The sequence below is a fragment of the Lepisma saccharinum genome, chromosome 1 (genome assembly GCF_977018435.1).
Source record: "Lepisma saccharinum chromosome 1, izLepSacc3.1, whole genome shotgun sequence".
Lineage (NCBI taxonomy): Eukaryota > Metazoa > Arthropoda > Insecta > Zygentoma > Lepismatidae > Lepisma > Lepisma saccharinum.
In genome coordinates, this window is record NC_139229.1 from 180,539,567 (window position 1) to 180,554,903 (window position 15,337).

The 15,337-nt window shown below is 37.6% G+C and overlaps 1 protein-coding gene across 1 annotated transcript in view; it reads right to left on the reverse strand.

The window, feature by feature from the left end:
• LOC145990439 (vascular endothelial growth factor receptor 1-like) overlaps positions 1 to 13,913 on the reverse strand; it is a 76,995-nt gene extending 63,082 nt beyond the window's left edge. The window contains exons 1-4 of the mRNA XM_083126133.1: positions 13,861 to 13,913; positions 2,192 to 2,367; positions 1,256 to 1,421; positions 564 to 694 (exon numbers count right to left, since the gene is read on the reverse strand). Of these exons, the coding sequence (XP_082982259.1) occupies positions 564 to 694; positions 1,256 to 1,421; positions 2,192 to 2,367; positions 13,861 to 13,897 (510 nt within the window). The 5' untranslated portion in view covers positions 13,898 to 13,913. The remainder of the gene's footprint in view (positions 1 to 563; positions 695 to 1,255; positions 1,422 to 2,191; positions 2,368 to 13,860) is intronic.
• Between the last annotated feature and the right edge of the window lie 1,424 nt (positions 13,914 to 15,337).

Here is a 15,337-nt window from a genome sequence, read left to right on the forward strand (position 1 = left end):
ATTGGTACTTGGGTCAGTCTCCATCCACCCTGCCAGTTTGATTCAAAGTCACAGAAACACCCTGTATATAATTACATTTGTTCATTTATTTTAAGTCTACTTTACGTTCAGGTATCTGGATCTACATTCTCAACTAGCCTGTGTGTGCTTCCGTGCCTCCACCAGGGATCTAACCTGGGATCCCTTGATTACAAGGAGACAGAGTTAACACTATGACACTGGGGATTGCCCTTACTACAGTTCACTAAACTATTGCTGGATGGATTGCTCACTAGTGGTGGCTTTAATAATATTCCATACTTGCTGACCAGTATTATGTACATATTTCAATGGAAATTGATCAAAAATGTCAAGAAGGAACAAGAACACAGTTCTGTTTAAGTAATTCATTTTTGCCTTAATAAGAAGTCGAGTAACATCCGTATCACTACTGAAGCTGCAATGCTTCAGATTAATATCTAATAAGTACAATTATTACACCATAACAATAGTCTACATAAATAGAACACTGTGTTATGGAATTCTACATGCCAATTATTATTATTAAAGGAAAATAATCTCACCAGTAGGTTCTTTAAATGAACCTGAACATCTGGATGTGTAGCTCTGCAAGGGATTATTGCATCTTCTCCAACTGACACCTGAATATTGGTGTTTGGCATAGGAGTAAGAAGAATACAATTCTCAGAATTGGCTACAAAACAAAAACAAAAAAATTAATGTCATTGCAGTCACATACATATTAGTGTCAATCTGTTTTTGATCAATAAGTCGATACTGTCTGATGCTAGTTTTGGCATTCACACGTTCCTTAATCAATAGAAATATGTATTTTCAAAAGCACTGAAAATGATATGTATATACCTAGGTATACAGAAATAATTGTGTGTAAGTACAGATAGAATAGAAATAATAAGAGCCAGTAAATGTCAAATTTTGTTGGTGGCTGTGTGTATTGATAATGGTTGACTCATGACCTCACTATCAATGACTCTGGGTTTGTATTTGGATGTTCCTTTTTGAGTGTTCAATTTCATCCAGTCATCATTTTCATCATCCTTATTGTCATGATTAGCATAAAGAAGCAGAAAAGCAATAAAAGATAAGGAAAAATATAAATATTTAATTACATTCAAGTGCAAAATATGAGATTAGTAGGTCAGATCATACATGTCAATTTATCACAATTTAATCAATAATGAAGATTAAATAATTCCAAAGCAAATGATTTTCTTCCAATACAAGATATGCATACCATTAAAATGCACATACACGTAGACATTGTCCTCATCTTCCCCACTGACGCATCGATATTCGCCTGTGTCATTGACGTCAGCACTGTTTACAAACAGGGTGGATTTGTATGGAAATCTTGCATTGCCATCCACAACTGAAGCAACACCAGTTCGTGATTCAAAGTCCTTTACAGAAAGATAATAAATACTTGAGAAAACACAAAATAATTAGAGCAATCATTGAAAACTGAAAAGTATGTATGAGTGAGAGAGTGTTCATCAGTTTTATTTAATCACCAATCATTCATGATTAGCACAAAGAGAGACAAAAACAAAATGCAATTTTGTTTTTAAAGTAGCTGTATCTGGATTGTGACAAAAGTCTTTATAGAGAAACAAAATAGCTTTACTCAATTGCTTGACGATATATTTAGTAATAATCAGATAAATGTTTTACTTGGTCTTACTGTGTTTTTGTGGATATCACATGAACATATTGGGCATGTAAGCGGTGTTATGACAGGGCACCCAAAAATCAACCTCACTTCCATGTAGTATACCCATGTTGCTGGCTCTGGCACTTGGGCCTACAGCCAGTGTAATCCTCTGTAGCAAGGATGTGGGGAGTTTTGTACCATAGTCATTAAAGAACTTTTGTTAAGTAAAGAGCAGGGGCAGCTGCTTATAAGGACAATAGGGATACCACCCTATCGCCATAGTTGCCATGTGCAATTACAAGTGAACAAACATTACACTAACATCTACGTTGTACTTTGTCGTAATTATAAATATTTACTGGCTTACAGATGTCAGTTAGTTAGTTAGTTCCTGTTGGTGTTAAATTAATTAATGTGGTTCTTTATGTGCTGGAAAATGTACTTGTTGAGTCTTCAGGGGGCTCTAAAGCTATTATTGCCACCATTGCATTTACTATGGATACAAAGGAAAACATTCACCTGTCGTGAGGGTCCTGAGAATTCCCATCGAACCGGCACGCTTCCTTCGCACGTAAGAGTGAAATTGCTTCCTTTGTAAAATAATTTGTATCTGGTGCCATCACTGTTGGTTCCTGTGCCATTAGACTGTCCAAGCTGAATATGAACCGAGCCCACATTTGTAATAACAAAGCAACCTGTAATAGCAACTCAAAAAATCAGAATATGATTAGATTTTTATTACCTGATAAAGAAATAAATGGTTCGTTCAAGTTAGATAAAAATTAAAATGCTTTGAGGACAGCAATAAATTCCCCTATTTCATTCCCACCTAGAACAGAATCCTAAATTTGCCAAAAAGAAAATGTTGATTTAAGGCAGCTTTCAGACCGAAGCGACAAGCAACATGGAAGGTTTACACTGAAGTGACAAGCGATACAGGCCCCTTTTGTCGATAAGAATCTTTGTGCTTGTGCTGCCAACAGACCGAGGCTACACGATGTACAATGTTGAGAAAACGGCCCAGTCCGAGCTTGTCGCGAGAAGCTTTGTGTGCAGTGCTACGATGCCAGGGGTCCAGAGTTCTAATCCCTACCCGGGCATGGGTGTTCTTTGTGAGTGTCCTTTCATCAATTTAATCGTATCATCACTCATCTTCATTTTCACGATTAACCAAAGGTGGCAGAAAATAGAAGTAAAATAAACAAATCAAACAAACAAGAAGCGACAGGTGTCACTTTGGTCTAAAAATTCCCCATATAGAGCTTTCAGACCAATAGGACAGGCAAGCGACACGTGTCACTTGGAAATGAATCTTTGGAGATAAATGCAACCTTTCGCACTGAAGTGACACGTCAAACTGCACATCTAGCTTGTCGTTTCGGTCTGCTGTTTGCTTATGCATGGTTAATGCTTTCTTAAAACCTGAAGGGATCCTTGTCGCCTGTCGCTTGAGGATTTCACCAATCGAGAGCAGGTTTGTGCAGCCTGTCATGCCGCTATGCAGCTGTTGATTGACTTGTTACCAAGCGACATGTGCACGCCATTGAGGCAGCTTTTCGTGTCGCTTTGGTTCGAAAGGTTGCATTGATTACTGACGCACGTCGCTTCGGTCTGATAGCTCTCTAAAAGAAAATGCTTCCCCGAGAAGTTATTTTTAGTTTCGTACGTTTACGAAAGATTTTATATCGAAGCGACACGTGTCAGTAATCAATGCAACCTTTCAAACCGAAGGGAGACACGACAAGCTTCACGTGTTGCATGTCGCTCGGACTGGGCCGTATTCTCAACGGCATGGATCCTGTCGCCTCGGTCTGTTGTTCGCGCATGCGCGGTGAAGGCTTGTTTATAGACTGAAGGAACCCCTGTCGCTTGTCTCTTGCCTCTTTAGTGTGAAATCCCCTTGTCGCTTCGGTCTGAAATCTCCCTAAGTACAAATAGGCTGTACGCGTTTGGAAAATGCCCACTACTGAAATAACTTTCAATCGTACCCATCAAATTAGCATAAGCCTTTCGGGGCAACGAATGTCCGTTGTGTTAATTGCGTATAGGTGGATTTCATGTGACGTCAGGATGCACATAGCCGCCATGTTTGCGGCCAATTTTATTTGTCGTTTGCAAGGAAATATCAACCACGCATGTAGCGTTCGTTACATCTGTACGTTTGTTTTAAATCACGAATGCCTGTGTTAGTATCTCCCGCCTGCCCGCTTGAATTCCGAATACTTACAAGAACTGGCCATCACCAATTAAAAAAATAAAAGATAATAGGATTAAAACCAAGCTAACCTCATATGAGATAGTCTGAGCAACTGCTCGAAGACCAAGCCACAATTCAACAGTTTGTGACGTAGGTGAAACACGCCTATTTTTTTCTATTCTAGTAACTTGCGTTGCATGAACATAAAACTTGCTTGGTTATAAAGCAACATGAGGTATTAGAATCATAATAGTGAATAATTTACCCTTTTGGCACAGCATTACTAAAATAATGTCAAGTTGTAGAAAATATGGCAAAATATAACTGACTTATAAAATAGAATACGATATTCCTTTTTAAAGTCATATCCCTCCCTTTCGAAAATCCTCTGCACGCCACTGGGCTCAAGACAAGACTCCTACACTCAGAAGGGAGACTGCCTACATTCCACATTTTAACAGGCAAAATTAAACTTCGTAATTAAAGTTCGTTCCTCGACACACAACAAAACTTTAGAATTAAAGGAACTTTCATCACAAATGAGCATATTTCATGGTCTGTTTAGGAGCATCGGTAAAGGTAAAAAAAGGTAAAGTGCTCCCCTGTGCTTGGCACCACGCCATGAAGGCGTATAGGAGGTGTGGGGGTAACGCCCCACACTTTCTTGATCCGGTCGTGAGTGGGGTGATGTGATCAGCATCACGCCCCTGACCGCCTTTACCCCCCAGGGTTTCCCCCTGGTACCCATGTCATTCGACGCTGGGTGGGCGCCGGAGCCGCTTCCAACCCAAACAAAATCTTCTACTTACTCTACCATTCTCTCAAAGCTAGTATTTTCATTTTGTCATCAATGGATTTGTTGTACAGTCAACGGCAAAGGTGATAGTAGCCAGCTTGCACATTGCGTTTTTCATTCATTTTTATTCTATACCCTGTGCTATTTATGCAATAAAATTCTGTTGATGCGAAGGAGACGTTGTGCTCTGCTTTTAGATGTTTTTATTTACATACGTGATCATCAACTTTTGGACAACAGACCAGCGGTCGAATTGGAAATAAATTACTGTCGGTAAGCTTGTCTTTTGATATAATCCTTTTTTTGTGTGATTTCTTAAATTACGTGGATTCTCATTCTCTCTTATTTATCGCCACTAAGAAAGAGATAAGCGAGTACATTGTTGGCCTTTGAGTAGCTGCTTATGCTGTCAGATCCAATAAATAAGTGCCAATTAAAAAATTTACTGCCGGTATGCTTTTGGCATCTTAATTTACTACCGGTATACCATACCGGCCCAATTCGATCACTGCAACAGACCGAATAAAAATAGTGATGGACAATTTGCCTACTATTACTTTTGCTGTTGGTTGTACACGGTGTACGAAGTGATTACATTCGATTTTAAAAGGCAGAATCCGGATTTGCCTTCCATCCACCAAATGGATCTGTTAGACAAAAACACACGCAAAAAAACTTGAGGGGAAAACTACTCCATCCATAGATTTTGCTTACACCAAGAATAACTAACACTACAAGTGTATAATATCTGTGAACGTTACGTAAACGGAAGGCAAACTTAATCTATGTCAATTGTTTCGTCAATTACTTTCATAACGACCTTTTGTGGGAATGAACACTGAAAAAAACAATGCATAAAAAAATTCTCGGACATTGAAGTGACTACGAATCTTAATTCCAGAATATCCTGGAAAAATCTCTCGTGTATGTTCTACTTATCCAGTACCCTACAATCCATGGATCCTTTAAACCGTTATTTCGGTGCCAGCCTGTGACAGAATAATTACAGTTGACAAAGCGCAGGGAATGAAACTAAGTTGAAATGTAAATTCATATTATAATGAGGTTTCCCATGCTTTTGTGTAGATCAAGCCTGGTTCACACGCTGGGAAAGGATGGTTTCTTCACTCAATATTGTGCTCAGTTTGTTTGCCATGTGTTGTGTATGCCGGGATATATACTTGTAGTTGTAATGTTAATATGGTCAATATAATATACTCTATGTGATTGTGTTGCTAAAGAGTTTGTAGTGCTGGCTTTTCTAATGGACACGAACTGACTGCGGAAGTGCCAACTCGAATATAATTTAGCCATTTGCTTCAAGGAAATTGTAAGTAGAGAATAATTTTACTATTAACCTTCACATTGCCTTTATATTTGCATAATATTTCTTTATAACCATTGCTGCCAGTATGCTTCTCAAGATTCAATATAGAAAGGTTAGATGCTGGTCACTACAATTTAACCATTTATTTCACATTAGTTTTGGTTAAAGGATGACTGTAGGCCCGTAACCACTCTTTTAAAAGAGAAAAATCCCCAATCTTATGTACAGTGGGATCCATGAGTATTGCCTTGCAAATTGTCCATCACCATGTTCGTGCACTTTATTTGACCCAATAACAGCTTCAAGAATTAAAAGAAAACTCAAAACAATCTGTTGACACCTTCTTCACCAGCATACATAAAAATCCATCGCTTAAAAACACAGGATGTAAGAGAAAAATTAATTAAAATAGTCATGGACAATTTGCACGGTAATACTCATGGATCCCACTGTACCAGGTTGGATAACAATTGACTGCAGTGCAGTTGCCCCCAACAATTTTTGCCACTATGCTAAACAATATGTATCAAGGAAAAGAAAACTGTTCTTGCCCTCCCCCCGCAGTTTTAGAGCCCAGTCGCCGCCACTGTATATATATATATATATATATATATATATATATATATATATATATATATATATATATATTAGAGCTGAGCTGATTCCGTAGGCGATGTATCGGTATCGGAAAGTATCGCTTGGAATTATTTTACTGATATCTTTTCGGCATTTTGATATTTCACGGGCTCCGCAAAAAAGCCTCTCGACGCTTTTGTGGAGTCTAATTATCCTGGAAATTATGCAAAATTCGAAATTTCTCCTTATTTTGCAGCAGGTTTGCGTGAAAAAAACTTAATCTTGTGATGAAATAGCATGTAATTTAATATTCTAATGTAATTTTTGTTTATTTTTAAAGCAAAAATCTTCGTCAATTGATGCATATAATTAGAGTGGAATACTTACACACTATTGTTAATGGATATTTTGAATATCTTTTAATTATTACAATTTTAAAGTACAATAAAACCTCGTTCATCCGGACTAATGGGGGGGGGATAAGTTGAGCGGTTTAACGAAAGTCCGGATTAACTGAAATAACCTAAAAGAACAGTAGAGAGTGCATTAAAACTCCGTTTATAGCAACAAAACAAGTTTATTATGGTGTATTTAAAGGGCATAGGACTAAATACACTATACAGTACAAAGTCTGCGGGAAACAGAATTTCATCAGTTGTTGACTACCTTTTCTTTGGCAAGTTCTCTTATTTTTTTTAATTTTTTGTCCCTTTTGCCTGTCTGGATTAAGCGAAGTCCGGCTTATCGCGGTCCGGATTAACGAGGTTTTACTGTATCTGTATAGGTGGAAAACGGTGAGGATATCGGCATCGGTGTCGGTTCAAAGTGGTATCGGCTCAGCCCTAATATATATTAAATTAGTCATTTTGGGGGGGAAATTATTACTTTCTCGCAAGCACCTAATATTTTTAAGCTAATAGTAAGAGTGTTTAGACGTGTTACATCACTCACACTGAATCAGCGCGACGGTGCCTCAATTTTTATGTATTCCCCACCTGCTGCTAATTATTTAGAGATTAAACCTGCCTAGCCAACTTCATTGTTGGCGCAAGCCAGTTTTAAACGCTATGTGATGTTCCTAAATAAATGGAAAGCAGCCTGGGGTGCTTAGATTTGCGTCTTTTCTGCTCGTTCAGCTTATCATAGAGTAATTTTGTATGCGGAAGTGATCGCTTCCGCACTATTAAGTTTCCGTTGTAAACTTGTTTATATATTAGATGCAAGGAAAATAAGAAGTTCGTATAGAGCAATAGACGTCTCTTCTAAGGGTGCCTCCACCCAACGTACACATCACATAAACCCCTAATATTGCAACGATTAAAATTGTGTTGTATTACTCTTAATTGTTCCTTTCGCAGACTATACCCTGTGTTTACATAAGTTTCAGAAGTAATTAGGTAGCTTTTATTTAGGCAAAATTTGTATACGTTTCCATTTTCCAAAGTCACGAAAGATAGGCTTGTCACCTAATATGGCCTACCGAGTCGCATTTTGGAACATTCTATACGTCATTAGCAGAGGGTTCGTTCATATCGTGTGTTGGGAAATGATAGTATAGGCAACTTCCGGACTTCTGCCTTGATGAGTTACATTTTTTTTTTTTACTTTTTCTGTATGATTTGGTATGGAATAACCCACACGAAATTTTTAATGTCTGTATACTTAAAATTTATCTTGTATTTACGTACAGGTAATTACGAGTCAACATTGAACTTATACTTACGTCCCTTGAAGACTTCTCCTAGAGATGACACAAAAGGCATTTCAAGTTCTTTATGGCAAATGTTATTACATTAAAATTAAATTTATGAATGCACTCTGTCAACTCCACGTAAGAGGAGCGAAGAAAAAAAGAGCACATGACATGCGGGAAGTATTTGCTTCCCAATTGGTTATGTCCATGGCATAGATACATTCACTGTAGATATATTCTTCACAAAATAATGTCCCAGGTTATCTATCACTCAGTTGAGAGCCATGACTTGACTATACGCGGTATATTCTTATGTGGAAGATTTCTACAGAGCAGCTACCATTGAAATTAACCAAAATGATATTTGACAAGTAACATGCGTTTGTTTACATTGACTACGTTCTTGTAGAGAATAGACGTTGGTAGAATTTCTGTCAGACAGAGGTGCAAGATTATTTCAAAGTGAAATTCAGCCTACAGAATGGCCAATACAGCACTTCCTCGACATAAGATGCTAACATATTAGCTGCTTAAATAACATAGTTACATATAATATAAGTAGCCTTTGGAATACGAAAGTACATTTTCTACCCCAGTATATCATTTGTATTTTTCAGTCCTAAGGTCCATTATTTCTGAGATTTTTTATATGACACATATGATAAATAATAAGATGTAAACTTTGTCCTAATTCCTTTCTTATGTAAAAAAGTTTTATGTCTCTGGGATCGTAATGTGCACATTGGTATTCCCAGGATAAATATACCTATTTGCAATATTTCATACGATATATACGTTGTGCGTCAGCACCAATTAAGCTTTATTCAATCTATGCTTATTAGTTATTATATATGAATGAAACTGAAAATTACATAATACATTGTAAAACAACTGCAAAATCGAAATGTACCCCATTTGTATTGCGAATAAGTTTTTTTTTCTCTTCGAATTTCGAGGCTTAAATCATTGCACCAGGAATATTATATAAGTATACGTATATATGTAATACACAACGCAGTTATGTGTATTAGGACAAACCAATGATATTCATTTTATTCATTTATTTATTGAGTTGGTGTTTTAAGTCCACTTTTTGCACAGTAAGGCTAATCGGGACTGGACCTACAGTTTAAAGTGGGATCCAAACCGCTATGTGCCTCCACCGGGTATCGAACCCGGGACCCCTTCAATACAAGGCGACGACGATATTCATTTGAATACATTACTCGATTATACATTAATTTATACCAACTGTTCATTAAGACCATATTAAACATTTCCAACAATAATAATAATACATAATTCTCGTCTCACGTGCAACTAAACCTCGAAGGTGATGGTCGCGTAGAAATAAAAATTAAAAATATTGATTACATTGTAAAAAAATATGAACATGCGGCTCCCAAGACAGGCCCGTTGGCCAGTAACAGCACTGGAATAAAATGATGGGGGGCGGGGGGGGGCGTGCAGAGAAGGAATGATTTCTGGGCTGGATCGATCGCAATTAACATATCTATAAATACAATTCAAAATACATATTTTTGCTAAGAGAGTTTATTAATGTAACCTTATTATTTGCTGTGAAACGGAGGGGGGTGGACGACCCTGCCCTTCTATGGGGTCGTCACGTATTTGGGGCTGTTTCCTTATCGTTATAAGAGGGAGAAAGCAAGACGGCAGGAAAGAAGAGAGAGAAACGGAAAATCGGAGGGAAACACACAGAGAGAAGATGATATAGATAAGCAGAGACACGATGCAGAGAAGAGAGAAAGATAAGGACAGGAAAAGGAGGCAGACAGACACGAAAGCGGATATAAACGGGAGAGAGAGGGAAAGAAAGAGAGAGAGTCGTGGGAGATAGATTTGTTGAAAATTGAGACGTGTGATTTTCCGAGGGGTGCATTGTCCACTACTTTATTCAATGGGCACCAGGAAATGGTTTCTTACACGAAAAAAAAGTCATAGAATATAAACAATAATAACATGAGTTGATAAATTCTATTTCTCGAAAAGCCAACCAACTTTTTATTCTGTTTAGACTAGTGAGACGCCAGAGCGCAGGGATACGGACCCTTCAACAAACAAAATAAAAGTAATTAGATAAGTAAATGAATGCTCTTTTAGCCCAAATATGTTTTTTTTTTGTTTTGTTGTTGTGGTTGAGTATTTTGGGGTATTTTAAATGTGACTGTTAGCCTGAAAATATTCCCCTTCTTCTGCCTCTCCAGTCATCTATTTCTGGAGTTTTCACAGGCTTACAATATCTCTGTTCCACCAATCGCTTCTCAACTGACCAAAGCTATTTTCTTGCAATATCTTGCAAGGTTCCAGGTTCAATTCTCGATAATGTTTGAATCTCATTTGAAGCAGTAGGACCAATCTCGGTTAACTCTGTGCGCATAAAGTGAACTCAAACACAATGCAACTTCAAAACATTGTTGCAGTACCACTGTGACTAAGATGCGGTTGGGGACAGGCTCAGGATTTGTTTGGCCACATTTATAGATAGGTTGTGGAAATGCGTGTAGTTGAAGTTCTTTACACATTGGGGTCTCACGACGGGCATAGCCCGCAGTGCACTTAAAATCAATGTGGACGAACGACGGGCATAGCGTCCTGCGGTATGCAATCGCTTTGCCGGTTGAACTACGGGCTATATTCGTACTTCGTCTCATGTGCGTGTTCATTCAAGCCTCTTCGTTGAAATTCCGACCGCTAGGTGACTCATGTGCTATTTTTATCTCGCACCTGGTACTGTTTGTCGTCGGGTTGATGTACGTTGCATTGTTTAGAATGGCGTCGTTAGATCCAGACCGCATAGCGGAAATTCTGCATGAGGATTCCGCCTCAGAGTTTGAAGTTAGCGACGATTTTGATGATGCAGATGAATTTGAAGATTTGGAAGGTAGGTTATATTCGTAATAATTAATTGTTGACAATTTAAACAGTGTTGCAAACTCTAGTATTTTATGAATGAAGTGAGAAGAGGTAATTTTTTTGGGTCTATTCATTTTGCCTCTTGCTTGATTCTCCTACATGCACTGATTATTTCTAGTTTTTCCATTTATTATTTTGTATAGTGTATGTCAAATGAAAATTTATTTAATTTATTTAGTTTATATATTTATTTGTTTATTTTTTACAGATGACGCAGAACCAACTGATACATCATCTGGTCCTGTCCTGCAGCCAAATCCAAGTATACCAGAGAGGCCATTCCAGTTGAGGAATATAGAGTGGTCCAATATTCGTTTAGAAGATCCCCCGCAAAGACCTGTTTTTCAAGAGGATGCAAGAGTGACTGCTCCTGTAGATTGCAACAGTTCTCCAATGGATTGTTTCTCAATTTTCTTTGATGAAAATATGGTGAAGCACATCAAGACAGAAACGAACAGGTATGCTAATAGTAGTATTTCGAAACTCAAGATAACTAATAAATTGAAGAAAAACAGTTTGTGGTGGAAATGGAAGTCTGTGGTTATCAATGAAATTTACAAATTTTTTGCTATAATATTACATATGTGTGTGCTGCAGAAAAGTAGCATCAAGAAATACTGGAGCCAAAGGGCTTTTCTTCATTCAACATTTGCTGCTAAAGTTATGTCCAGGGATAGATTTTGCTCTATTTTGGCTATGTTACACCTAAATAACAATGATTATTATATTCCGTACAAAGAGCCAAACCATGATCCATTATTCAAATTGAGGCCGTATGTTGATTTTCTGTCAGAAACTTTCAAAGGCTCACTTTCTCCTACAGAAAATCTGACCATTGATGAAGGTATTTGTCCATTTAGAGGTAGAATACGATTTCGGGTCTACATGAAAAGCAAACCGGAAAAATATGGAATGAAAATGTATATTCTGACTGAGTCTCACTCTGGTTACGTGTTGGGGTTCGAAACTTACACTGGCAAAGGAGACTTGGATAATTCAATAATTGCACTCTTTGACCGCCTTCTTGCTCCTTACTATGGCAAGGGTCACACAGTATACATGGATAGCTATTATTCAAGTCCATTAGTACATTCATATCTTTGGGAAAAGGAGACTCTTGCTGTGGGAACGATAAAAGGAAACAGAAAACATTTGCCCAAAAAACTGAAGGAAATCAAGCTAGAAAAGGGAGAAATGATTTTCTATCACAGTAATGAACTCATGTTCTGCCAATGGAGGGACACTCGTGATGTATTGATACTTAGCACAAAACATGGAGCTACTGTTTCAGATGTGTCGGTAAAATGTAAGGGAGGTCGAGAGCAGATAATGAAGCCAGATGCTGTATTGGATTATAATCAGAATAAGACTGGAGTTGATCGGAATGATCAACTTGTGAGCTACTATCCTTTCAAACGAAAATCATTGAAATGGTGGAAAAAAATGTTTTTCCATTTGTTCATTAGGTCAGTGGTGAATGCGTATGTAATTTATAAGAAAGTAAACAGGGAAAATCATAATATGTCTCTGGAAGAGTACATCATCCAAGTAGGGGAAGCGCTACTGATCAAAGCGGGCGAAGATATTCAAGGTCAAACATCAATGTCAACTACAGCAGATAGGCTAACAGGCCGCCATTTTCCAAGGAAAATCCCCCCCACAGAGAAAAAGTCAAGGCCCTGTAGGTCATGTAAAGTTTGTGGAGACCGGCACAAAAAAGAAACTGGCAAGTGGGCAAGAAAAGACACAACATTTTACTGCCCCAGCTGTGACGTTGCTCTCTGCGTTCCTGAATGTTTCGAACATTTTCATACAAAAGCTAATTACCTGTAATTTGTAATAATTTTTTTTGTTATTTGCACATAAGAAGTATTCTTATGCAAGATTCAAAAGATGTATTGATAGTTTATGTAGTTTTTGCATTGTTAATTATATAAATTTCCAGATTACGAACTTAAAATATCTCTATATTAACATTTGTTACAATGTTGTACTTTTTTTCTCACAAAACATTGCTGAAAAAATATTAAAAAATGTCTGAAAATTAAAAGAAAATTTAACAAATTTTTGTTCATTGAAAAGAGGAAGTTTTGTAGATTCAATAAATGTGTGGTAAATAAAAACAAATTAAAAATATTTTTTTCTATGATTTTTTGAAAAACAACCAAAAACCGCAGACCAGAGGTAAAAATGCTGTATTATGAGGGCAGACCCGAATGTGTTTTTAAAAAGTTGTTAGTTCTCATTTATAAGTATTTTGTAACATTACTGTGTGGAATTTGCCCGAGATTCGTCACGATACCGAGACTTTCTATTCGAGTCTGAGACGAGATCGAGGCATGTTTCGGCCCCCTCCGGTGGCTGCCGTGGTGTATCTTTTGCCTTGTAATCAAGGGGTCCCGGGTTCGATCCCCGGTGGAGACACATTGCATGGCGGTTCGAATCCCATTTTAAAATGTAGCTCCAGTCCAAATTAGCCCATCCAAGTATAAAGTGGAATTAAACAAACAGAACACAAACGAGACCCGTTCATTATGCTGACGTTCAGTATTTTGAAGCAAAATCCAATTGAATCATATACTTTCGCAGAAGAATATGCATAACGTAGATTTCTAAGTGTATGTCCAGTAAAATGTTAGTGCAATAATACAATTTGACTTACCTACAAGCAGCAAGCGTGTGTAGAGGGAGAGGCGCATCCTTACACTACAAACTAGCTACTGAAAGACAAAACCACACGCTTCCTTTCAGATAACCGAAACTTCGGTGTATTTCCTGAGTTCTTGACCACGAAAAACTTCACACGTAATTATAGGAGAAATGTACTTACGTATTTAGATACGCATTATTGATTCCTTTGCAGATACGCTTGTTTGCTTCCTGCAAATAACGATTACTTTAGATGCTATGGAGAAAGGCTATGGAAATTAATTTTATGCATTCGTCTAGAGGCGAACGGGAAAATTTCTAAAACTAGCTCAAACTTACTTTTATCTTTCCTGGAAGGTTTAGTAGCCTATGAATCTACAGGAAATGACGATGACATGTGGTACTTTACCCATTGTTGCCTGATTGTGTGATAAATATGCTCATAGTATCTAGTTGAAAATAAACTGTTTACTGTTCATCAAGTAACCAATTGAATATCGCCTGTTCGCATAAAATCCTGGTGTGTTTTCTGGAATTTTGGGCATTTTTTTGCCCAGTGATGTCAAACTTCCCACTTTTCTAATACTATGCCATGAGTCACCAGGGAAGGTGTCGTCGTTTCATGACGTCAACTCCATTCAAGAAATTTCCTTGGCGTTGGGCGACAGTCTCCATGAATTACTCTCTTGATGTTGCGAAATGAATTTCCGTTGCTATGGATGCAACGCTTCTTCGTACCGAACATAAATAGGAGTCCTAGATATTTCAGTGTTATTTTCACCCCAAAATCGGAGTTATTTTTGCCAAATTTGGTGTTTTCATTTTATCACATTTTGCTTCCAAATACACCCGAAATTATGCCCTCAGTGTGATTCCAAACTCTCCTGACAAATGCAGAATTGTATCAACATGATCCAGTCATTCGAAATAGTTTGAGTCATACAAAAATAAATTTAAAAACCTAGGTCCTGACTTGAAAAACAAGAGCTCTTCCACAGCAGACAGTGGCGCAGTAGAGCTGGAGCAGGTTGGGTCGGCGCCCAACATTTTTAAACATGAAAATTCAAGATTTATATGATAAAGAAAGTTGTTAGTTACACGAAAAACAAAGTTCCTGATTATGCATTAAATTTTGTGCACGCTGTCAGCACAAAACTCATTGATCCCAGTCGAATTATTACCTTCCAAGTGGTTAGCACAACGTGGTACGACGCCAGGGGTCTCGGGTTTGAATTCATGCCTGAGCATAGGCGTTCTTTGTGAGTGTCCCTTCATGAGTTTCATCATATCATTACTAGAGGCACATATTTTTGGTAAATAAAATAGCAAAATTTCGGTACAAAAACAGAGTCTATTTCGGCTTCAAAAGCGGTAAATAAAATAAAATTTCGGTTTTATAGCGGTGAATAATCACATCAAAAGTGCTATCAAAAGTGCTATATAAAATGACATTTTGGATTTAAAATTGTGAATATAATCCTAAATTTGAT